The following is a 26,683-nucleotide window of genomic DNA, read 5'->3' as shown; positions in this document are numbered from 1 at the left end:
TGTCGATACTACTTGATTCACTTTCTTATTTAATAGTATTTGGTACATATTTTCTGGTTTACTTTCTTATTTAATAGCATTTTGTAGATGCTAAATGCTTCACTTTCTTATTTAATACAATTTGTAAATATTACCTGGTTCATTTCCTTATTTGAAAGCATTTTGTAGATACTACCTGGTTCACATTTTTATTTTATAGCATTTTTTAGATACTACCTAGTTTATTTTCTTATTTAATAGCACTTTGTCGATACTACTTGGTTCACTTTCTTATTTAATAGTATTTTGTAGATACTGTGTGATTTACTTTCTTGTTTGAAAGCATTTTGTAGATAATACCTGATTCGTATTTTTATTTTATGGCATTTTGTAGATACTACCTCGTTCACTTTCTTATTTAATACTATTTTGTAGATACTACCTTGTTAACTTTCAAATTTAATAGCATTTTGTACGTATACGTTATTCACTTTCTTATTTTATACTATTTTGTAGATAATACCTGGTTCGCTTTCTTATGTAATGCTATTTTGTAGATAATACCTGGTTCACTTTTTTATTTGATATCATTTTATAGATACTACCTTGTTTACTTTCTTATTTAATATTATTTTGTATATAATACCTGGTCCACTTCCTTATTTTATATCATTTTGTAGACACTACCTAGTTCACATTCTTATTTAATAGTATTTTCAAGATATTATCTGGTTTACTTTCTTATTAAATAGTATTGTGTAGATACTATCTGATTCACTTTCTTATTTAATAGCATTTGTAAATACTACCTATCTCACTTTCTTATTTCAAAGCATTTTGTAGATACAACCTGGTTGACGTTTTTATTTTATGGCATTTTGTAGATATTGCCTGGTTCAATTTCTTATTTAATACTATTTTGTAGATAATATGTGGATCACTTTCTAATTTAGTAGGATTTTGGAGATACTACTTCGCTCACTTTTTTATTTAATACTAATTTGTAGATAATACCTAGTTCACTTTCTTATTTAATACCATTTTGTAGATACTATCTGGTTCATTTTCTTATTTAATGCTATTTTATAGATGCTACGTGGTACACTTTCTTACTGAATACTACTTGGTAGATACTACCTGGTTCACTATGTTATTTAATACTATTTTGTAGATACTATCTGGTTCACTTTCTATATTTTTTTATATATTCTTCCTTGTTTTTACGTTATTCACTAAATTTATAATGGTTGAGGTCAGCGAGATTAATGAAGTAACCTAAAGCATCTATGTTACATTAATTGCCTTTTTCTTCAGTTGAATTTCGTTATTAGTCACGGAGTTTGGCAAACATGACAATAAACATACCGCAACGTTGACTTCAAAAGAATTTGCCCATTCTCGTATTGGCGCATTTTTTAAACTCCTGTCTATTAATTGAAGATTAAAAAGAGTGAATAAAGGAAACCAAGAAAGTTCTGTCGTTTTTTCAACCACCACCTTCGAACATTGATATGTCACCTAGGACGTGCCTGGAAGAACGAAAATGGTCCCCATCAGCATTGATAACCTTCTGCCAACGATCTGGAAGGACATGGATTATATCGCGGTAGAACTTGCTGAGCCGTGAAGCCAAGAAGGTATCAAGTGCATTTGCACCTCCACTAGAGATTTGAACTGGCGTCCTCTAAGGTAATTATCCAAGGAATTGATCAGGTGACAATCGGACGGTGCAATGTCCAGGGAGTATGGCGGATGGAATAATGTTTTCTATCCAAGGCGTAGAATGGTGCCCCGGATCATCGTAGTCACATAGAGCTTAGCTTTGTCTTGTAACAGGAGGACCCCTTTGCGATTCAGAAGTGCTGGCTGCAGAGTTTTGAGTTTCTCTTGAACACAGCTCTACTGCTGACAGTACACAGTTGCATTGATGCTCTGACTAGCTCGTAGCAGTTCCCGATGCGTGATGCCCAAGCAGTCCACCAAACACACAGGAGGACCTTCTTCCGGTACCGTCCTGATTTCGCCTGTTTTAGAACCGGCTCATGGGATGCTAACCAATGATGACGGTGCCTTGGAGCTTCGTATAGGACCCACTTCTTATCACATGTCAACACCCTGTCGAGAAATGGCTCCTTTTTCAGACGAGACAGCAAAGAAACACAGATGTCTGCCCGCGTTGTCTTCTGGCCCGGAGTCAAATCATGTGGGACCCATCGACCCAACTTGTAGTGCTTCCCAAGTTAATGGAGGTGCTCCCAAGTAGTTTCTCCACTCACACTGAACTGTAGTCCCAGTTCCTCACATGTCTAGCCACTATTCGCCTCAATTGCTGCCTGAAGATCTTCATTTTGTACATGTTTTGGTCTTCTGGCACGTGTGGTGCGTCTTCGAGTGTTTCGTCACCGTCCTCAAACTTGTTAAACCAGCGCTGCACTGTCCGCGTAGTCACGACACCCTCACTAAAGGACTGGCATAATTTTCGGCCCGCTGCAGTGGCGTTTGATTCAATTTGAACTCGTACAGCATATACGCCCTTATGACTCTGTGAAGGTCCCATGTTCACTCTGCCCTTACGCAAGTTCACGGTGTAACTGAACTTTCCCAACCAGTTACTGTGTTGAATATAACCACACCAACAACTGACATTCGCCTTATTTTCATTTGCATTCAACTCACGGTGTGAGGGCCAATTGAATACAGACCTCTGCAAATAGCAACAGAACTTTCCTTGTTACCTTTATAGTTTGTGATCCGAAATCTACAAAGTTTTGGAAGATGATTTAAATGTTCCAGAATGTAATCAAAACGAACAAATTTGTGTCCAAAATTTTACCATGTTAACTAAAATTAATTTCTATGGACTTTCAAAGACTTGTATGATCGTCGTTATGTCGTATAGTCCTATCATAGAAAACTAGGCCGTACATACAATAATGACAAAATATATAAATGACAAGTCATTACAGCAATTTCTTTACGGTTGTGACTCTCATTTGATCCTTAAGTGACAAAACAACGATCATTCCAGACAACATTACAGTAGCTTGAACAGCAAGCAGAGTGAATGCACGCCAACACGAAACATAAAACATTAATTCCAAACATTAACACTGATATTAATTTCAAACAGGTGAGAGTGTTAAAACATTCTATTGAAATTTAAGTAAGTAGTTTTGTAGTTATCTAGTAAACTAATGTAGTTGCTCTGTGCATGTCGGTAGCTTTCATTTGATTAGTAATTAAATTAGATTACTTTTCCTTCGATTGTATATATAGTTCCCTTTATATGTAGCTCATTTTAGATTTTATTGTGCATATACCTTGCATTAGTTTTATTTAAGTATATAATTCTGGTTTGCTTATCAGTCATTTAATACAGGACATTGTGAATAAGTAGATTTACGCTTCGTTCGCTCGCTACTAAGACTTTATTTATAGATGTTCATTTTCATTTCGTTTATATTCTCAGTGTGAGTTATTACTCCGCTAAAATTGAAATTTGAACGTAGCCTTATCCAATGTAGAGCACTTAAGATTAACTCCAGGTTGGTAACATTAGCTCAAGGTATATCTTAAATTATCTTTATTGCTAATGTACAAAATACGCATCTAAACGTGCTACTTGCTAGTGGGTTATAAAATGAGGTACTAAAGGGAATCTTCTCTACCGTTTCGAGACGGCGAAAGAGGACCGTGTAAGTAAAATAGAAACACAAACTAAGTTACATTTAACACGTATGTTGTCTGATTTTTTATCGTGTATATACGTATATGTATGCCTGTGTAGCTGATATATGTTAAGTTATTCTAGAGTGACTGGCAATTTTCATTCTATAAGATGAAAGATTAAGCCGTTGATACCTAACGTTCATAATGATGTTGTCCGAACTCAGGAAATCCACGAACAGCGTACAGCTACTTTCAAAGTACACGCTTAGTCAATCTGAAAAACTCGTGAATGCGCTCTTTCTAGGTCTCTATCACTGCTTTACATTTCATTCTCTGACTCTCTGTAACTCTGTTTCACTTCCTTTTTGCCATGTTGCCATTTAAAATAAACAAGTGGATTCCAAGATGGTGGACGACAACCTTTGTCACGTCATAATGTTTCCCCCCTCCCACCAACATTGATCCCAATTGACTTCGGATCGACTGCATTTACATTTTCTCAAATATTTATCCCTGTCCAGACTTTGTATTTCATTTTAAAAGATACTAACATTTAATTACTTCGGACATTTGGACATGTTCTAATATGGCGAACGAAGAAGTTTTAGGATTTTAGTATGTCATTTAATAGTCGTTATCAACATCTATGTCAAATTTCAACTTGTTAATAATTACTTCCTAAGTTCAGTAAAATTTTAAATCAATTTGATTGTAGTTTACGGAATTTTAGAATTTAGAGCTGAATATTTCTAAAAGCATGCTTATTATGAAAAAATGTTTCTCTATAAAAATATTGTGTTATCTATGTTCTATAAAACGACATTAAATTTATCTCTTTATGTTCAACCATAATGAAGATATTGGTATTTTGTCTGGATATTGTTCGTTTGACACTTCGTGCGGCCCTTTTCCAATATAGCGGGCGATGGTCAGATGGGATTTCAGGAGACTTTTAGTATGTTGTTTAAAACATCGTTCCCCAAATCTGTACCAATTTTCAGCTTGTTACTATTTTGTTCCTTACATTTTCATAATATGAGATTTCTCTCAAATGAAGAAATATTAATTACCCAATAGTAGTTCTTTAAGATTGAGCATTATGTTATCACCCAGAATTCAAGGCAATTTACATCACGCTATCCTATTAAATGTGTGGATGTTAACATCAAAACATACAATTAGAAAATACTTTCATTAACAGAAATCCTATCAGACAAAATTTACAACATTAGCTACATGCTTACAACATTGGAAACCTTTTTCCTGAAACTGAGTACAGTAGAAATAAACTTTGATACTCTTTAAGAATTACTCTACAAAATGTTTTCAATGTTAATTACCCATATTTTCACAAACACTACCATGTGGTTTGGCAAGAGGATTTCACACCAGATAGATTTACAATTACTTGCAGACGACGGCTTCTAGCTCCTCCCACGGAGCAGTAGCGCCACCGCCACCCAAGGAACCCTTTAAATTGGCTGGACGGCAATTCGGCTCCAGTTTTCTAGTGTCCCTCCTATTGTTTGCTTCGGAACATTAGGAGTAACTTAACCCCAGGCCCCTAGTCTGCTACGGGACTACGCCTATCCTATCTCCTGGTGTTTAGCCTGCTACGGGGCTCTATTGGTCACTTAACCCGCCTTTGCTTGCTATGGAGCATTGGATCCTTAATTCCCCTCTGCTTAGCCTGCTACGGGGCTCTGTAGAGATCCTGTCTGCGACCTTAGGGTCAAAGACTATCTATAATTAACCTTTCATACTAGAGAGATTATTTGTATAGTATTTTGTAAAAATACTTTTATAGAGAAATTTTGTAATGAAATTGGTAGTGGGAGTCGATTCCGGACACTCTTTTTATTAACGCTCTACCTATACCTATATGGGACAATAGTTTTACAACATATATACTACAATAACTCCATTTCAACTTTAATTCTTTAGCTAATTTCTCAACCAATTTATGTATTCTTAAAGAGCTTTTCAAGAACATCGTCAGCAGATTGTAACCAACTTCAGTATATTAGTTTATGACGCCACATTAATAAATAAACCTATTTTCCTTTTGACAGTGCATAGAATAATTCTGGTATAATAGAATCAAGAAAGGCGGGAGAATTCCCCAAGCTAAGTAATAGCTTCAGATATTCATTAATTTGCTGGTTTGATCTTTCATTTATATTGTAACTTGTGAAAAGTATTTATATTCGCAGCTGTTTCATTGGCTTCGGTCTTTTCTTTCCGTAATTTAAGGCGATTGCTACATCTTCGCTTTTTTTTTTTTTTTTTTTTTATTTAATTCAAAATTCTAGAGTCACTCTTCATTACTGTAAACAGTAATTGCATCTTCATGAAGTTATTTATTTTTAATTGATAGTTTGTACATTTTATTTTATGTTAGATGAATTTTGAGGAAGAAACAAAATGGAATCCAATCATTCGATTTTTCCATTCAAGAAGTTCCGACAAATTAAATGCTATAGCAGATATTGAGAATAGAAAAGAACTTCAAATCTGTCGGTAGGTTTTTTTTTTTTTTTTTTTTTTTTTTAAATATAAACGGTATATTTTTAAACAGAATGATATGTACAGTCCAAATACTATAACTAGGGGAGGCCAGATCGCAGAATTAGGAATGGATATGAAACGAGACGAGCTCGACAAAATGTCTCGTCTCCATATGATACAAAAACAAGAATTTTAGAAATGATTAAAAAAATACATCAAAAGATTGCGATCTTGATCAATAATATTAGTTTTTGCATCAAGGGCCACAAATTTTTTGAACGGCCCTTGAATCGAGTTTTTGTATTTTCTACGGAGCATACTGAACTAAGTGTTCGTTTGGGTTTGGCTACACTATATGTAGTTCTCCAAATATAAGGCGTACAGGGGAGTTCGACAGCGGCTGTGCTAGTGAGTGCCTCGTGGCTGGTAGTGCTTCGTGAGGAAGGAGGTTAAGTGGGCCCAGTGATACACCTACACTACACTTACACTTTCTGTTCCATTTACACGTACATACATTCCCTTCTTTTTTACGCTCTTTCTCTTTTCTATTTTCATTTTATACTTCCCACTTTCCTCTACTTTTTTGCCCTGTTCACCTTGGCTTTTCGCCCTCTTTCCCTGTCTGAACTCCTTTCCAGACTTTGACTTTGATTTTTCCTGATTTTGACTTTTTTCCCGACTTGGGTCCTTTTCCCGATTGTGTCCTGTATTTTATTCTATTTTGCTTTTGAATCATAAATCCTCTGTTTGAGGTACACATTTGACCATTTTAGCATTAATAGCACATATGACTAGTGAGCCGGTGCACCTACCTATTTGACCGATAATGGTCTACGACAAGACAAGACAAGGCATACAAGAAAATTTTTGATTGTAATATATTGGATCTTTTAATCCAATAATATTAAGTAAAATGCACAATACATAGTTTATGGAACATTTGAAACGTTCCGATCAGCATGTAGTACATCTCACAACTTATTAGGAAAGAATTAACAACTTTACATGACTTGGATGATTAACGAGGCAATATTTTTCTGACCAGTATTTTGGGCACTTCGGCTTTGAGTTCAATTTTCTTTCGTTTGAAATTTTATTTCTGAATTACTTCTCTTTTTTAGACTCTTATCTGTGTTAAGCTGTAACTCCTCTTGAATTTTTCTTTACTCACTCAGCAAGTTCGCCGATCCCCCCCCCTTTTTTTAAAACTCTTAAATTTATAAGTTGTGAGCAGAGTTTGGATATATTTTTTTTTTAGCAACTTTGAATTACTTTCCTTTTGTTATGGAATATGTATGTTTACAGAATTTTATAATTTGACCTAGCATAATATAACATAAAAATAGATTTTATAGATGTACTGTGCATACTGTAATCTCAGTAGAGTTTCCCACAGTCCACTTTTTCGTTTTTTCTTCATTTTTTTTTTTTTTTTTTTTTTTTTACTTAAAATTACTTTAAAAACTAAACAATTTCTTTACAAATCATCCATGAAATTAAAATCATGTACACACAGTTTTCTTTTATAGCATATTCACTGTGTAAAAAAAAAAAAAAAAAAGTGTCAAACGTTAGTCTTTTATTTGATTTACTAGCGTTATGGGGCGTTTACACTTAGTCGATTTGCGTTCGATTCAGTTGAATTGACGTCACTTTCAACTTAATCGACCGTGTAAACGGGACTTCAACTTAATCGCTTGTTGATCGAAGGTGACTAATCGATTGGCAACTGAATTAAAAGACATTCTATTTTCTGTGGTTGAAATAATTGAACACATCCATCAATCTGATTCGGCCTAGTTGCTTCGATTTAGTAGCAAATGCAGCGAGTCGATTTAGTCGTGCGACTAAATCGACTAAGTGTAAACGCCCCATTAGTGATACTTAATTTTTATTGAAGTCAATGTAATACTTACGAGAATAATTTGGGAAGGCCAAGAGGCATATATATATAGACTGCTCCATAATGCGTGTAATTTTCTACACCACTAAGAGAAGATGAAGTTTTCACACTATTAACGTGAAATTTGGCATTCTTATTGAAAAATGTCTGAATTTTTAAAGTTTCAAAAGTAAATAAGAGAAAATGTGTGTTTAGCCCCTCTTTTGGGGCCGTAAACACAAAAGTTCATTTTCCTTAAGGGAGATTCAATGTTAAATTTTTCAAGCAGTTTTCTCCAATAATTACTGCTAAAGATTTTGACGCTAATTAGTATTATTTGTTATAAAATGCAATAACACTCATCCGCAACGCTAGTGCAGTCGCTCAAACATGATTTTGGGTAAGGCTCCCTCTTTGGAGGCAAGGGGCCTAAAAAGGTGGTGGGTGGAGTGTTACCAAAATCCAAAACTTTCTTTTTGAAACGCCAGTGAGAGTCAGATTAATCACAAATGTCACAGCTTAACATTCCGATGCTTCTTGCATGTGTCATTGACTGATATGGAGCTACAGGCCCTCTTCCAAAACTCACATTAAAAATTCACCATAAATATCGTTAGCAGAGACATATCGGAAGAAGCTATTTTTTGTTGGATCAATTAATGTGACATTTTGCTTTATTGTAGTAAAAAGGTATGTGTTTGTAATATGGGACGTTAATTTGGTAACCCATCGCCTTAGGGGGCACAGGGGGCGAAGCGTAAAATAATGAATGTTATAAAAATTCCAAAATTTATTCTGAAAATGCGAGTGAGCGTCAGATCAATCATAAATTTCACAGAATTAATATTCCAATGCTCCCTTCATGTGCCAGTGACTCTATGGGGCTATAGACCCTTTCCGAAAATGACACAAAATTTCACCATAAATATCCTGAGAAGGGACATAGGGGAAAGAGACCTGTTTTGGTTAATTACTGTGAAATTTTGGCGTTATTGTAGTAAGAAGTTATGTGATTTTAATATGACATGTTACTTTGTTAATTCACCTCCTTAGGGGGACACAGGGGACTAAGCTAAGGTGTTGGATGTTTATGAAAATTCCAAATTTTATTCTTGACATGGCAGCGAGAGTCAAATTAATGACAAATGTCACAGAATTAATATCCCAGTGCTCCTTCCATGTGCCACTGACTGATATGGGACTACAGCCCCCTTCCAAAGTCACATAAAATTCATGATAAATATCCTTAGCAAGAACATATCAAAAGAAGCTATTTTTTTAATCAAGTAATGTGAAATTTGGAGCTATCGTAGTAAGTAGGTATGAGTTTTTTTAAATATGAAATGCCATTTTCGTAACGTACCATCTTAGGGGGACATAGGCGAAGAAGCATAAAGTGATGGATGTTGATAAAAATTTCAAATTTTATTGTGGAAATGTCAGTGAGCGTCAAATTGACAAATGTGACAGTATTCCGACACTCCTTGAATGTGCCATTGACTGATCTGGGGCTACATCCACCTTCCATAAATTACATTGGAAGTTCACAATCAATATCCTTAGAAGAGACACACGGGAAGAAGCTATTGTTTGGATCAATTAATGTGAAATTTGGCGTTATTGCAGTAAAAAAAAAAGTATGGATTTTTTAAAGTATGGAATGATATTTTGGTAACGCCTCAGAGGGCGAAGCATAAGATACTGATACTTATGAAAATTTCTAATTTTATTCTAGAAATGCCATTGAGCGACATTGTAATCATAAATTTCACAGAGTTAATATTCCGATGCGTCTTGCATGTGCCAGTGGCGGATATGGGGCTGCAGTCCTCTTCCAAAAATCACATTAAAAATTTACCGTAAATATCCTGAGGAGGGACATACGAAAAGAAAGAAAAACATTTTTTGATCAATTACTGTAAAATTTGGCGTTGTTGTAGTAAAAAGGTATGCGATTTTAATATGGCATGTTATTGTGCTAAGGCACAACCTTAGGGGATACAGGGGGCAAAGCATAAGGTAATGGATGTTTTAAAAATTCAAATTTTATTCTGGAAATGTCAGTGAGCGTCAGATTAACAACAAATGTCACAGAATTAGTATTCCGATGCTCCTTGTATGCTTCAGTGACTGATATAAGGCTAATCACTGAAAATCACATAAAATTCACGATAAAAATCCTTAGTAGAGACATACGGGAAGAAGATAATTACGTCTTATAATTAATATATAATGTCACTACTACAGAAAAAAGTTTTGATTTTTTTTTAAATCTCAAATGTACCGGAAATTAATATCTTCTGTGAGTGTAACAGATTATGCATATAGCTTTGTTGTTATTGTGTTACTGGAATATAATACCGAGCGAAGTAGCTCAAGTGGTAGAGCGTTGGCTTCGCATTCGGGAGGTCGTGGGTTCGATTCCCGCTGCCGACCATCCTGACTGGGGTTTTCCAAAGTTTCCCTCAGTTCTACCAGGCAAATGCCGGGATGGTACCTACTAAACAGGCCCTGGCCGATGCCTTCCCAAATCCTTTCTATTGTTGTTGTTGTTAGATATCCAGTGTAAAATGGCCTCTGAGCTGTATCTGGTGGTTGTTAAATAAATAAATAATAATCTGGAGTGATCATCTCTACACTCTAAACAATTCTCTGTTTCAAGTCATTTACATTGTTACATGATTTTTTGATAGACAATTTGTTTTAGGAATCTCCACAAGAAAAAAAAATAACAAGATCCTGCTGGTAAGATGTAAGATCTGGACCTCTTGCTGACCATTCGACGCTTGAACCCATAGAAATAAGTCATTCCCAAACCTCTCTTAAAATTTTTATAGTCCTATTGGAGCCATGCGATGATGCTCTATCTTGCATTAACCAAAATGCATCATCTTGACTTAAATCTAAACGACCTAAATTTGACTTTAAATGTAGTAAAAATGACAAGGAATTCCCAAATGACCCCCTAGGGGGCCAGTCTACCCCCTAGATTAACGTGCAATATAAAAGTGAATTTGCGAAGAAACCGATCTAATCCAGGTGTTGATTACAGACCTGAACTCCTATTGAACTGTCAACACGTGAGTCGTAAATCATTGGTGTGTTGCAGTAAAAAAAAGATTTGGAACTGTTGTCAGTGCAGACGAACAAGAAATTGAGTTAGAAATTAGAGAGTGTTTCATGAAAGAAAGGATGGTTGACATTGCTTGAAATCAATTTACAGTGGGAAGCCAACGTACGAATCGGACATGGAAGTTGAGTGTTTCAAAGCTTCTTAAACACACGTTTCTTAGCCTGCATTTTGTAGCGGCCAAAGGAGGATTGAAGAAAATAAGAGGTGGTGGTGTGTTTTTAAAGTGATTTCGAAACCAGCGAGGAGGAACTGAAGCCACAAAATCGCTACTGGCACATGGAAGTAGCTTCTGAGCATTACTTTTCTGATATTTCCGATTATTTTGATGCTCACGGCCAATAACAAAACGTTCAAATTTTTATTGCCGCCTTTGTTCCTCAATAAATTAGAGTGGTTATAATAAAATTAGAGACGCATGTATCATCATAAGTCAATGGGAAAAACAAGAGGAGGAATGTTGTTGTATTTTCCAACCAAATCTGCTAATTTACAGCAAAATTCTTATAAATAATTAGGAAAAAACTGCTTCCCACATTTCACATTGAAACTCCAATTAGACCAATGAAATTTTGAGTTCACGCCCATAAAAGAGATCCATACATGAGTATTATCCTATTCTCGTTTCAGCCTTTTTCTAAACAAACATTTTTCGACAATAATGCCTAATTTCACATTGATTATGAAAACAAATTTAGGTTCTGCCAATAGTTCCTTGCGTAAGGACATTCATCATGAATTTCTATTGCTATTCTCAAAGGAACTGTAGCTCCATACCAGTCATTGGTACACCAAAATAGCATCAGACCATTAACTCTGTACGTTTTGCGCTTAATTTCATTGGCACTCCCAAAATAAAACTTTGAAATTTGTCACTCCGCTACCTGTGTCCTCCAAAACCACCAAATTACCCTCCGCTTTATGCCTTTCTGTTACGAAAATAACATTAGAGATTTGAATAAACTCATACCCTTTTACTACAATAACGCCACATTTCACTTTAATTGACCAATAGGAAAAAAAACTTCTTCCGGTAACTATGTGACTATGTCTTATTATTCTCTATTCCATCTTGTGAAAGAAGTAATGTCGTCCAGGAAGTTGTGAAGGAATTTGTCCACCGTTCATAAATTCATCCAAGTTGTCTCTGTTTACAATATCTAAATGTTATATTATTACTACCGTGTGTTTATTCTACTGCTTCAAGTCGTTTTATAAAGCAAAACAATATACATACATTTATTAATCATTGGTTCCTCAGTGTATTTACATACTATGTGCATCAATTCTACAATGTCTATAATATTGTCTAAAGTAAATCTTGTCCGTAACATGTCCGAGTAAAAGAAAGTGAGTCTCTATCCAGTAAGTCGAATCATACGCCAGCGGGGTAGTCTGATATCAACACCGTTTCTCTCTTGCTTTGAATGGAATCATTTTCCCAGTTGTGTAGATGTATAATATATTAATCGCTACCATCTAGCTCATGTTCGTCCAGTAGCGGGCATTCCGTATTGTCTATTATACTATATATATATATATATATATATATATATATATATATTTGGTCTAGGAATTAATTCGTGCGGGTGGACACAAGAGATGGCGCAACGAACGGAGCGTCCCATAGTTCCGTGTATCCACACATGTGTTGCAAACCCCTGTCATCGCGTATCGTTCGTAGTATAGGGCAGTGGATTAAAGCGTCAACAACACCAGTTTGTAGTTAAGTGAACATGGCGCAATTTGTGCCTGATAAAGTGTTTTTGCGGGGTGTCCTGCTGCATTACTTTAACATGCAGAAAAGTGCGACTGAAAGTCATCGTATTTTGGTGGAAGTGTATGGTGACCATGCTCTAGCTGAGCGAACGTGTCAGAAGTGGTTTGCACGGTTTAGAAGTGGTGATTTCGGCTTGGCAGACCAAGAGCGAGCTGGACAGCCAAAAAAAATTTCAAGACGAAGAATTGACAGCATTGCTCGAGCAGGATTCGTGTCAAACGCAGGAACAACTTGCAGCAGCATTAGGCGTTGATCAAACAACAGTCTCCAAACGCTTGAAAGCCATGGGAATGATTCAAAAGATGTCACATTGGGTTCCACATGAATTGAAAGACAGAGACGTTGAAAGACGAAAACCCATTTGCGAATTGCTGCTTCAACGACAGAGCAGAAAGGGGTTTCTGCATCGAATTATTACGGGTGATGAGAAGTGGATCCATTACGAGAACCCTAAACGAAAAAAGGCCTGGGTGAAACCAGGTGAACCAGGTCCATCACAACCAAAACGAGATATTCACTGTGCAAAGGTTATGCTGTGCATATGGTGGGATATGAAAGGTGTGGTGTACTATGAGCTGCTGCAACCAAGTGAAACTATGAATGGAGAACGTTATCGACGACAATTAATGCGTTTGAAGCAAGCTCTGGCCAGAACACGACCAGAATGGGAGAACAGACATGATAAACTTATTGTTCAACATGATAACGCTCGCCCACATGTCGCAAAACCGGTCAAAACCTATTTAGAAAATGTCGGATGGGAAGTTTTACCCCACCCGCCGTATTCACCAGACGTTGCTCCTTCGGACTACTACTTGTTCGATTGCATGAACAACGATTTGATTGGACAGCGGTTTACTTCTTCAGAAGATATCGAAACATGGGTCTCTGACTGGATCGCTTCCAAGGATGAGGACTTCTTTCGCCACGGAATCCGTACATTGCCTGACAGATGGGCGAAAGTGGTGGCTAGCGATGGACAATATTTTTCTTAAGGTATTTATGTATTTTGTGTTTGTACTACAGCTTCAATGTGTGCGTACCAACCGCACGAATTAATTCCTAGACCAAATATATATATATATATATATATATATATATATATATATATATATATATATATATATATATATATATATATATACTAGCAGCGTTCACCCCGCTTCGCTGCGCTCACCCTGGAACGCAATAAACTTTGTTACTTAGATAATTTTTACTTTTTCGCTTTCAAGTGATATGATAAAAACCATAGAAGAATGTTAACATTATATCGCCTGTCATTTATGTTAACCCGCCGAGTGACACGGTCATGTGGGTTGCATATAAATACGGTTAGATTTAGCTATGATGAGCTAACAAAGGATTTGTACGTTATGGACACTTGAATGGTCAATTATCTCAAGACACTGGTAATTAAAAATTAAAGCGATATGATAAAAACCATCTAGGGTCCAAATCCTAATAACCCCCCAAAAATAAAAGAAATTGGTTCAGCCGTATTAGCGTGATGAGGTAACAAAGAATTTGTGCGTTCTCTTTTATATATATATATATATATATATATATATATATATATATATATATATATATATATATATATATATATATATATATATATATATAGTTCAGAATTCAAGTATTAAGTCGCCACACAAAAATCTATGTAAATCCTCGAGTTGTCTTATATTATATCTTGAGCTATAATGCACTAGTTCAGTGAGGCTCGTCAAGACGGTGGGTATACGATAATACTCGCACTTTGACGCGATGGTGTCAGGGGTAGAGTCTAATTTACTGGCTGATCCTGTACTTCCTGTAATGTTTCTGCAGTGTGTATTGTTATTACCGCCGCTGTTAATATGTGAGTTATGTCGAGGGAAATGCCCTCTTAACGGCTGGTAGTAGAAGTAGTGGAAACGCTATGTGTCTAGGGAGGAAGGTTAATTGACACAGCCGCATGTTTACTCCCTCTGCGATGAAATGTTTTGTGAACAGTAATGTAATTGGTAATTTCCTCTCTGTAAAGTAGTCCACTGAAGATTTTGTTCTAATATTTAGTCAAGGAATGTAAACAACTCTCTCACTGTTATTAAGGATACTGTTTAAACGTTGTTGTTACTCATCTTTGAGTTGTGTTGGCGCTAGAAGTTTCTGGAATCTTTTAAGACTGAATACATATAGTTTTTTTTTTTTTTGACAACTGAGTCTAGCCGTCCATGATCATTAATGTTAACGATAATTCCGATATTATACGTTATTACAAGAAAGTTAAATAAATAGAGTTGCAAGATATGTGGTGTTGTCCTGAATGATTTTTTTTTTTCATCTCTTCTTCCTCAGCGTCGACGATGCCATTAGTGTGCAAGAGTCTGGAGTTAAATAGCGTTGTGCTTACTGGTCTATAATTACAGCGTAAGAAAGGAATAATATCGGCGACCCAAATTTTTTTCTTCATTCTTTTCCTTTCCGTCCTTCCCCTTAGCGTCAGCTACGGATACAATTTAAGGTAAATTGTTATGTTTCAAGTTGGCTTCCCGTAGCCTAGGATTGTTTCGCCTCAAGTTGGCTTCCCGTAGCCTAGGATTGTTTCGCCTCAACACTAACTGGAAATATATTTGTGTAACAAAAAACTTTTAAAAATACACAAATAGTTCATTTTAAATTTCCTGCATATAGATAAAGGATAATTATTAACAGTAATTTACCATAAACATTCTAGAATACCATTAAATATTACCAAATTGAAAATTGAATTTTATCATTATTCCAATACGCTGTCTGCTGATCTACTGGTTTCCGTGAGATCATAGAAGATAAACAGTGGTTAGGCTGAGTTTTTGCCATCTCATTCTTAAGCTAAAATGCATACCGTAATGGGGAAGGGGTTCAATATTTATGCAAAAGTTAGTGTAACTCAGTCTCTCAAGTTATAGGCAGATGAAACTAGGTGAACTTTGCCCTAGCCTTTTTGATAATTCGACTTCTAAGGAGAGAAGGGGCATTTTTCAAATACTTCCGTTCACATTCAAATTAATATTGTTTCTCGTATCCTCATAAGGAAAACAGTTGAACCGTTTCAAATGAATGTTGATGTATAGTTAGCACTTAGCTCGAACAGGGTTTCTATCATATTAATTTCATTGAAATGGGTATTCTAAAAGGGAAGAAAGGTTCAAAATTTATGTTTGCTGTTCAAATGAAACGCAAGTGTTTTCCTTAAGCCTATTCTTTGCAAGCAACTTTGGATACTTCAGCTAGTATTTTATAAAACAAACAACGGGTGCAATTCTTGTCTCCTGAATAAAAGGCGCTTGTAAATGTCTTAGTTGGCTTAAGGAAAGCATGTACGAGTAACCTTACCTGCCAGCACTGTCCATCCACTAAGTTTTGTGATGACAGTATCAGTTTTGAAATAATATAGGAAACAATTTACAGCACTTTCTTCAGTTATCCTATAAAGTGACATATGAGAATACAATGCAACTAAAACATTTATTTCAGAAAAACAAGCTTATTTACTTACCACGAGATCTCACGTCTGATATTGTTTCCAGAATACTTAGAGAGCTCCAAAGGGATTTACTCGGTGGCATTGGGTTATGAAAATGCCAGTTACCACAAGCAAATTGGTAGAAGTCATCGCATGGATTGACTTGAAAATTCATGTTTCTCTTAAAATGATTTGCTACAAAAAGAAAAAAAAGAAAACATTTGTTGAGCTTTCACTATTGTATGCGGTAGCATTTAAGCAAAATTGTAAAATCAGTGCCAATACCTTATTCTGCAGAGAAAAAATAAACAATAGGTTGAATAATATTGTACGATTTTCACCAAAATTAATATTAATTACAAAGTAACATTACAATAAACATTCAGTAACCGAAGTAACATCACTATAAAGTTTCACTAAAATTACAAATTTGCTGCCAAAATTTCAGTGTTGCTTACAACAGAGGTAACGCGAGTCATATGTTTCCTTCCATATTCGTTTTGATCGAAAGTATATCTCTTTCTACTGGAAGAGCTCTGTTCCTTTTTCTAGTTCGATCCCTGTATATTCTTCACAACAGATGGAAGAACAAGAAGTATCATAACATCCATCGCCTTTAACGAAACAAACGAACATACAAACATCCAGTGCAGTCAATAAATCAAGAATAAAAAAAAAAAAAAAAAAAAAAAAGAAACTTTACTACAATCTTTCACATTGTAGCTAGGAAGGAGAAAATTATACTACTTTTCATAAGAAAGTGGTCACTGAGAAATCTTTGTACGCTTCACACAAATCATTATTACAGCATTATACCGTAGAAAAGATTTCTGTATGACAAAGAGTATTGATGATAAGTGGAAATTGATGTTAATGAACATCAATCAGTTCATAAATTTAATTATGATTATCGATGCATTATGACCGTGGCCTTATGTATACATTTAGTAGAAATGCTTGGGCTTTTCCAAACGTACAAATGTTATTAATGCATTTAAAATTGTTTTGAAAAATAGGAAATATATTATAAATGAATAAAGATAATAAATTCACTAATAATCGTTATAAAGTATTGAAAGAAAAATTAGCGATAGGAAGACTGTCTGTAGCTGGTTTGAATCCTCTTGAACATGAGAGGATTTTAGTTTTGAAAACATTTCCAAAATAATTAATGTAATGTTGAGGTACTAGAAAAAAATCAATTGTATTTATATTTGAATGGTTTGTTATTTATTGATAGTAATGAATTCAGATTCTTGTGTTATTTTTAAAATGGAAAAGTTTTATAATATTTGAATTCATTGGTGTTATTTAAGAAGTTACATATACGGTCCGTTGAATAAATTTCAACGAAACCAGAAACGTTTTATTACCAAATAAGTTTTCAACATGCATCCCTTCCTGCGCCACATATTAGTGAGATCGGTCGTAGAGAATCTGGAACGCCCTAGGAAAGTCATCCACTGGAATGCTGTTCAGTACCGCCGTCATATTAACTTGAATCGATGCAACATCCTCAAAATGCTTTCCTTTGAGGGCAGATTTGAGCTCAGGGGAGAGTATGAAGTCCGCTGAGACCAAATCAGGAAAATATTATGAGAGTTCAAGAACTGAGACCCTTTTTTAACTAAAAGCTGAAGCACAAGAAAATTACTGTAGATCGGCACATTGTCGTAATTCTGTATCATTCTGTGCGTTTCAGTCTTTGTTCTACCCCCATTTGACACAAAACTTTATTGCAGCACGTTGCTCCATTCTTTCAACATTGGCAACAAATAAAGAAATACTGATGATTAATAAAACCTGTGACGGCTTTGCAGAACAGCATTCCAGCGGACGACTTTTTACGAGGGTTCTACAGGTTAATTCGCACATAATGTGCCATGCTCATACCATTCCTCTGCCATGTTTCGTCGGTGTCACGATCGCGACCATTCACACGAACTATGGTATATCGTGCTGTGCCGCTACTGATTTCGACACCCTTTCCCTCGGTTCTGGTGAACTTCGTGTCGCTTCTTGTACTCCGAAGAAAGGCAAAGGATCCCGGTCGATGAGCGACAACCGAGCTGGTTTCCCTTCTAGGCGGCCTGTCAGGATACGGCATGGAAACAACACATGCACGGCACGTCATGTATGAATTAAAAGAGACAAGCCAATGAATTTTCAATGTCAGTCTGAGAAGAAACTTTGTGGACCATGACACAGAATAGTACACTATTTGTCCTATTCCTATGGGACGGAATACATAGGAATAGTACACTATATGTGGATTAACCTGAAGGCCTCTATGACTGGTCCCGTGAGTGTGTGAGTTTGATAAGGATGTATGTAGAGAACTAACATAGTAATAATGCTTCTGGCATTGTTAGGTATATTATTTCGAGTAGTCCTGGAACTTATTGAACACACTATGTACGTATTTTTAAGTAAAAATTAATTCAAATACTAAGTATAAAATAAAGGTTTTGTATATTAAGAAAACACAAGTATTTAAAATCATTACTATCAATAAGTAATAATAAAGTAAAATATAAAATGATTGATTTGATTTTCAGTTACATTAGTTTGGAGAGGTTTCAAAAATTGAAATCTTATATTGAAGACGATGCGAAGCCAGTACAAACAGGTTTTTCCATCATCAGCTCCTCGACTATGATACGTAGCTGGCTTGTCGACAATTGTTTCTTTAAAGTTTTTTTTTATTATTATTTATTTTAGCTATGCGCTTGTTTCTTTACACTATACATTACTTTTCCTAGACATATTACCTAGGTACATTTGTTTCTTAATCTTATACATTGCTTATCATAACCTTATAATTTTTTCTTAGTGTTACCAAGATTTTTGTTAGCAGATTACTCAGAGGTAAAAGTGGATCTGAAACGGTATAGAAACACATGACGTCATGCTGTCCCCCGTGCCTATCTTTGCCTATTGTAATTTTTTTTAGGAAGTGAAGGAGCGCCATAGATATCTTTTGGAAGTGGGATAACGGCATCCCCAAGCGTTCCCCTTCACTTTTACTTATGAGTATACTTATTATCTCATCTGTTTACACATTTTCGTAACCTTATACGTTTTTATCTTATCCGCATTCACTTTTTTCTTAGCCTATACACCTACTTTTCAGTTGTAGTTAACACTAACCTGCCTCAATGCAGTCTGGTGTGAGACAAACTTTGGAATCTGTATTTCCCTGATGTATAGTTCCTAACATCGCATTGATGTCCATATATTCTGGGGAGAAAAATTAAATAATAATAATAATGTTTAAATAATAATGTTTACTAATGTTTAAATAATAGTTATTATTAAAATAATAATAATAATAATAATAATAGAAACAATCTCACTATAGTAAGGAGACGCCAAAAGTAGGCCATATTCAAGAATGGTGACCAAATGGCCTACCCTGACAAAGTTAAAAACTAATAGTTTATTTTAACATTATTTCATTTAATTCTTGCTATATTAATGCAGGGTGACCGGATCTTCATAATTATCATCTTCAATAAACCGAGCTTTTTGTTAAGAAAGCATTACAAAAGTAACAGTATTTTATTTTATCGTATGAAAACCAAAGGAACGTAACTCCAAGAATGGAATTTTTGTTTTCTTGGATTATGAACATAATTCTGAAAGCTCCACTTGGTGTTATTTGAGTGTTATTGAAGTTGACTTTATCATGAACTTGTCTGCTATGCAATAATGTGTTTACATCTTATTAAAAGAACATTTGTTTGAAAAAGGAAAAACCTCTTTCCCTCTCTCCAGTATACCTACGAAAATGGAGTTAACGTTCCTCTGGTTTTCATACGACGATATTTTAAGTTTGGTTCAGAAAATTTTCATACGTGTTTAAGTAACGGTGGCGGCGCTAGTATCACTCAAATAAAAATGGCATCGGCTACAGTCATAGGTTTTTCTTTTTTGAGGAGCAAACGGTAACAGGAAAGATATTCTTAAGCATTATCGAAAGTTTTGCAGTCCCCCAATTACATCATTTAAAACTAAATGTGATATTATAACTGAATATGTCTCAGCCATATTAGACCCAACAAGTGAGGAAGTAAGCTTACGGGGAATTTCCTGAACGTTGAATAGGACGTTAGAAATTAGAAATTAGATTTCTGGGCTTTTACTATCTATGATCATATTAGAGCGTCATATATGTGGGATAACGTCCCTCGCTAATCACAGTATTCGAGGAAAAGGAAGTAAGAATGGACTGGAGAAGCAAGGAAGAGGCCTGGGACCTGTATGCTAGGTACCATCCCGGTATTTGCCTGTTGAATGAGGAAAACCTTATTCAGGATGACAGGCCTGAAAAAGCTCATACACTCTTTCGATCGAGTGCCCCCACTGCGAATCGAATCCGGGAGCTCTTGCTCCTTGAATAGGACGTGATGACTCCATCGCACTCTCCTTATTACTTTCAACACGGGAAAACACAATCGTGCGGGTTGGTTAAAATCGATATAGAAGTGCCCCCTATTCCATTTGTACTTCGAACCGGCGTGCATTGATTGTGTAAGTTTCGTTCAACGATTTGCAGTTGTTTAGGTATGTGATAGGTCATTTTTGGCGCGTACAAGAAGAAAGAAAAGTAGTGTTTTTCAACAAAGCCATGACTGCCGTTGTGTTGAAAGGGATATGATATCCTTCTGGGCTTTTTTTTAAGCGGGACGCAGGCCCGAAACCAGCCACAGAGCTTGGGGGAGCATGAATATGTTAGGGGGGCAAGTCATTAAAAATTTTCTTACAAATATCTAAATTGTGCATTTTGCATTGAGGTCTGAAGGGCCAAGAAAAGTTTAGGGGGCAGGTCCCCCTAGCCCCCCTCTGGTTGCGAACCTGAGCGGGAGTACACCAAAGACACGAAATATTCAAATATAGATGATCTACAAGACCTGAAAAACCGTATTCGTAATGTTCTTTCTTCCACAACGCTCTGGGATGCTGCAGAAAACACGGAGAAAGATTAAGCATATGCTGAACAACAGGAAAGGGACTGAGCTGTCACTATTTCTAATAGAACTTGGTGAATGTGCCTTTAAAAAACCTGTCTTCGTTTCTAATTACTCCTCTTATGTTTAAAAACTCACACAATTCTGAAAAGTGTGAGTCCCACTCCGAACACCCTGTATAGTTGTAAAACGTCAATATGACATACAGTATAAGGCTTCTAGAACAACGACGTAAGCACCAATTTTAGTTTTGTCAACAAATACTTCAGTACTATTTAAGGTTTAATAATGCTTAAATTCAAATTGAAATCATTCGTACGTTTTCAGTTATTATAGAAGGTTCATTAGAATATGCTGGCACAAAACAGAGTAAAAATGGACATTTATGTTCGTGCACACGATGTTGCTATTCTAGAGGACTACAGCGCATATTAAGACCATTGAGACGAGTTTGTCATTCTTTCCTCCAGAAATGTATAAAAATAGAGAGTGATTGTAAATTGGCTAATTAAATCTCTTCCTTAAAACTCAATCAACTTTAAAAAAAATAAATAAATAAATGACAAAGTCGATGAAGAACTGAACTTGGAAATGAACCAGGTAGTACTTTTTTTTTTAAAAAAAAAAAAAAGGTTCATTAAATAAACTAATCATGTTTTACACTTTAGAACGAACTTTAAAAAGTTGGTTACTGAATTCTCTATGTATGTGTGTGAGGGGGGTGTAGCTATATATAACTGAAATCCCATTCACATAATAAGTATCATTTTATTCTATAGTTTAATTTAAATTAATTAATTTTTACTTACGTACCGTAATTTGGAAGTTCAATTCCTACAAAGGCACTGACAAGTTCAAACCACAATATAGTTGCTAAAAACGCAAAAGGTTCTGAAAAACAACTGATATTCCATTTGTTCCAAACCCGTCTTGATCTGCAAGAATAGCACAAACGTGAGGAAGAAGAATTATAGCCAGTCATATCGAACTTTATTCAATATACTAAAACACATTTACAAGTTTACTAATTGTAGTAGTATTCCGCTATCGTTAGCCATGTCTGAGGTATGTATTATACAGTGACACATTTTTTTTCTTCTAATAAAAGTGTAGATATTAAAAGCAATGGAGGTCCATGTTCACGTTTCATATCTTTGTTTGATTTGAATTCAAGTTAGAATAGTATTGCGTTCGTTCTAAGTGCAGTTTTTTTTACGTCCCCCAAAAAAAAAAAAAATGACTTTTATATTTTGTTCTTGCGAGAGTGACATGTTTATAATATCGTGTTTGCATTGTATTTTTCCTATATTTAATCTTTTGTGAAAAAAAAAAAACTTTTATGCATTTCGTAAGTTGGTTTTGTTTCTTTTTTAAGTGTTCTCTCACTGATTAGAAAAATTTTTTAACACTAAATACCACAGAAAATATTTCAACTTCGTTTGGGTCTACAGTGCTAGCAATGTTGTAATACATATCTTCTAAACATAGAATATATATATATATATATATATATGTAAAATTCCGTATGCCATATTTGTGCGCTACATATCAGCTTATAAAATAGATGGAGTGAAGAACTTGAATATCTTATTTGTTTTCATAGATTTAGAATACAAACAACTAATTGTTTCGCCGAAGCCTTATGCCTTCTGTATGTTGAAATCGTGCTTAAATGGAAGCTCTAATTCTTTACTTGTCCTAACAATAAACAATATATATATAGGGGAGACCGGGTATGGTTGTAACACTTTTTGAATTTTTATCCATAACTAGATTCCAATTGAAGAAAAATACGAATTTTTGCACGTGATCGGAAGTTTGGACATCCTTTTCTCAAAATACCTAGCAATTATCAGATAATGTAAAGTATTTGCTGAGATATAGTGGAAAAACCAAGACTATCCAAATGTTACAACCAACCTCGACGTTGAGGTTGGTTGTAACAGTGATTGGGGTTCGTTGTAACGCACTGTATCTTTGGTAAATGGATACATTGCTATTACATATATTACAATATTAACACAAAATTAGATTATAAGATCGATATTTAATATGTTCCTCTGTTACAGGTTCAGAGAGTGACATAGAATACGTTAGAGAACTGTATGACTAATGAAAGTACTGTGCTTTTTTACAGGTATATATAAAACTCTCTCTTCACATTGGAAATATATCTTAGCAGCAAATGGATAGCTAGGTCTACAGTTTACAGTATACATACAATAAAATAGCTAATAGTTTGATGAATGAACAGAATTGTATGATATATTTAGGTTTACTTTGCCTTTTTCATATCAGATTTACCTAAAGAAATGTAACCCGAACTAACCTTGACATATTTCTTTCAACTAAAAAATGTCAACAGATCATTTGTTATAATAACCATAATATGAAATAGTACTAGACCCTATGCACATCTACATTTTGACATCTACATCTGCTCTAGTACCCTATGCACTTCGACACTCAAATTTACACTTTCAGTTTCCTAGTCTACTTTTGCTTTTACCTACATTGAATCATTTGAATCACAGTGACATTTGTATTCACCGCCACCGTGGTGCAGACAACATGAGCCCATCCATGACAAAAATTACATTGGATCCATTTCTCTCTTGGCGCAATTTTGGAAAGTAATTCACAACAAACTAGAGAAATTGCGTTATCACTGTCTTCGTCAGATGACAAGATGAATCATATATTTCACTATTACAGATTAAAATTACATCTGCTTCATTAGAAAGGTAAAACCAGTATCCTTTATAGCAGCGGATACCTAGTAAACATTACGCTGTGTGTCGTTAAGTTGCTATATAACTTTTATAAGAGAATTAAAATACTTTTCAAAGAACGAAAGAGAGAGAGAGGGAAAACAATGTTCATGTAACAGAATCACTACTTAGGTAAACAATTTTCAAGTAAATAATACAAACTTAATTACATATGCATTGTTTTACTCTGTGGGGGCTGGTTGTAACAGCGTTACAACCAGACCCATGTTTTTTGTTACAACCAACCTCATACTGCGGTAGCCATCTTTGCCAGAGTACTTGCAAAATGGTGTTGATTCTGTGTTTGGTTTCAGTACGTAAACAAATACTCATTAGTATCCTTTTTAATATTTTACTCAAATTATCTAAATGTTTCGCACACATATTGTAATATTACATATTTTCAGGGATATAGAAAATTTACTTACCTGCCCAAAAAACACCAAAACCGCGATAACTTCAAGACGAACGCGCGTTACCTCACACAAAAACAGTGACTGAACGTGCATGAAGGGCTTGTGTTTTGACCGGAACATGAACCACATCTAGTGATTAGCGTAGAAATTACTCGCTTTGTTACAACCAAAACGTGTTACAACCATACCCGGTCTCCCCTACTAGTTGTTTTGTAGAAGCCTCCTAGCAAAGAAAACGCCAAGAAATGAAATCTTTCAGTTTTACGTCCCAGAGTTATCCTGACTAGGCTAAAGAAGAGAGTGATAATGAGAAATGAATGCAATAGTGGAACGAATAAGGTGGGAGGAAATGGGAGAACCCCGAGAAAACTCATGAACGCAGTTCTAGTCCACCACAAGGCACACTTGATGTGAGCTGGAATCGAACCATGGATCCCACTCAGTAGAGGTAAACGCTTTACCACTAAGCCACTCCTATAGCAGTGAAGAGTTATTGAGAAATTGCTATGCAGCTCGCCGAACACGTGATAAGCGCACTACGCTTGCATGACTGTACAGACATATTTTTGTTAGTAGCTAATATGTTTTCAACATGCACGGCAGTTCATGGCAGCCAAGTTCCGCGAAGAAAATGAAAACTGGCCTGCATTGCCGTAAGCATATTATACACGATCGACAGAATCGCCGATTTCGAGGCTTTCTAAAAATGATTCTATTAAAGGTAGAAACATAAGGAGATATCCGAGAGATGTACCCATATGCCAAATCTCACATTCCTACCTTCAACCAGATTCGAGTACTGGACTCCGAAAATATGCAGTTTTCAGGCTCACTGACTCACTGACTCACTCATCAAATTGATTAGGTACTTCCCAATAAGATAGAGACGTGAAACTTTGCACAAAAGAACCCTATAACGACTTGAGAATGGAAAAGGTCCGAAATCTGAGGAATGTGCTATGGGAAATTCCTTATGGGCAAAATACTGTCCTTAGTCAAGCAACAAATCGTTTCACTCACTCACTCATCAAATTGATTAGGTACTTCCCAATGAGATAGAAACGTGAAACTCTGCACAAAGGTAATTTATAATGACTTCAGTATGGAAAAAGTCCGAAATTTGAGGAATGTGCTATGGGAAAGTTTTTATAGGTAAAAAACTGTCCTTAGCCAAGCAAGAAAACGTTTCACTCACTGTCTCATCAAATTGATTAGGTACTTCCCAATGAGATAGAAACTTGTAACTGCATAAATGTACCCTATAATAACTTAAGTATGGAAAAAATCCGAACTCTGAGGAATGTGATAAGGAAATTTTTTAATGGGCAAAAAACTGTTCTTAACTAAGCAAGAAATAGTTTCACTCACTCACTCATCAAGTTGATTAGGTATTTCCCAATGGCATAGAGACGTGAAACTCTGCATCGAGGTACATTAAATGACTTGAATATGGAAAAAGTCTCAAATGTGCGGAATGTGCTATGGGAGTTTTTATGGGCGAAAAACTGTTCTTAGTCAAACACAAATCAGTTCATTCTCTCACTCATCAAATTGAATAGGTACTTCCCAATGAGATAGAGATGTGAAACTTTGTATAAAGGTACCCTATAATGACTTTAGCATAGAAAAATTCCGAAATGCGGGGCATGTGTTATGATAATTTTTTATGGGCGAAAACCTGTCCTTAGCCAAGCTGAAATCGGTCATTCTCTCGCTCATCAAATTGATTAGGTACTTCCCAATGAGATATGAACGTGAAACTTTGCATAAAAGCACCCTATAATGACTCGAGTACAGGAAAAGTCCGAAATGTGATTAATGTGCTATGGGAAATTTTATGGGCGAGAAACTGTCCTTAGCCAAAGATAAATAGGCTTGTCATCTCACTCATCAAATTGATTACGTGCTTCCCAATGAGATAGAAAAGCGAAACTGTTCATAAAGGTACCTTATAATGACTTAAGTGTGAACAAATTCCGGAATGTGAGGAATGTGCTATGGGAATTTTTTCATGGGCGAAAAACTGTCCTTAGCAAAGCAGAAATCGGTTCATTCATTCACTCATCACATTGATTTGCTAGTTTCCAA

The 26,683-nt window shown here is 35.5% G+C and overlaps 1 protein-coding gene across 1 annotated transcript in view; it reads right to left on the bottom strand.

The window, feature by feature from the left end:
• LOC145671462 (endothelin-converting enzyme 1-like) overlaps nt 1-19,673 on the bottom strand; it is a 71,677-nt gene extending 52,004 nt beyond the window's left edge. The window contains exons 1-2 of the mRNA XM_081740653.1: nt 19,589-19,673; nt 16,472-16,633 (exon numbers count right to left, since the gene is read on the bottom strand). Of these exons, the coding sequence (XP_081596779.1) occupies nt 16,472-16,633; nt 19,589-19,673 (247 nt within the window). The remainder of the gene's footprint in view (nt 1-16,471; nt 16,634-19,588) is intronic.
• Between the last annotated feature and the right edge of the window lie 7,010 nt (nt 19,674-26,683).

Source organism: Thermobia domestica, chromosome 15 (genome assembly GCF_964235325.1).
Source record: "Thermobia domestica chromosome 15, izTheDome1.hap1.1, whole genome shotgun sequence".
Lineage (NCBI taxonomy): Eukaryota > Metazoa > Arthropoda > Insecta > Zygentoma > Lepismatidae > Thermobia > Thermobia domestica.
Note: the sequence above shows the minus strand (reverse complement) of the source record. Positions and strands in the feature narration are given on the sequence as shown.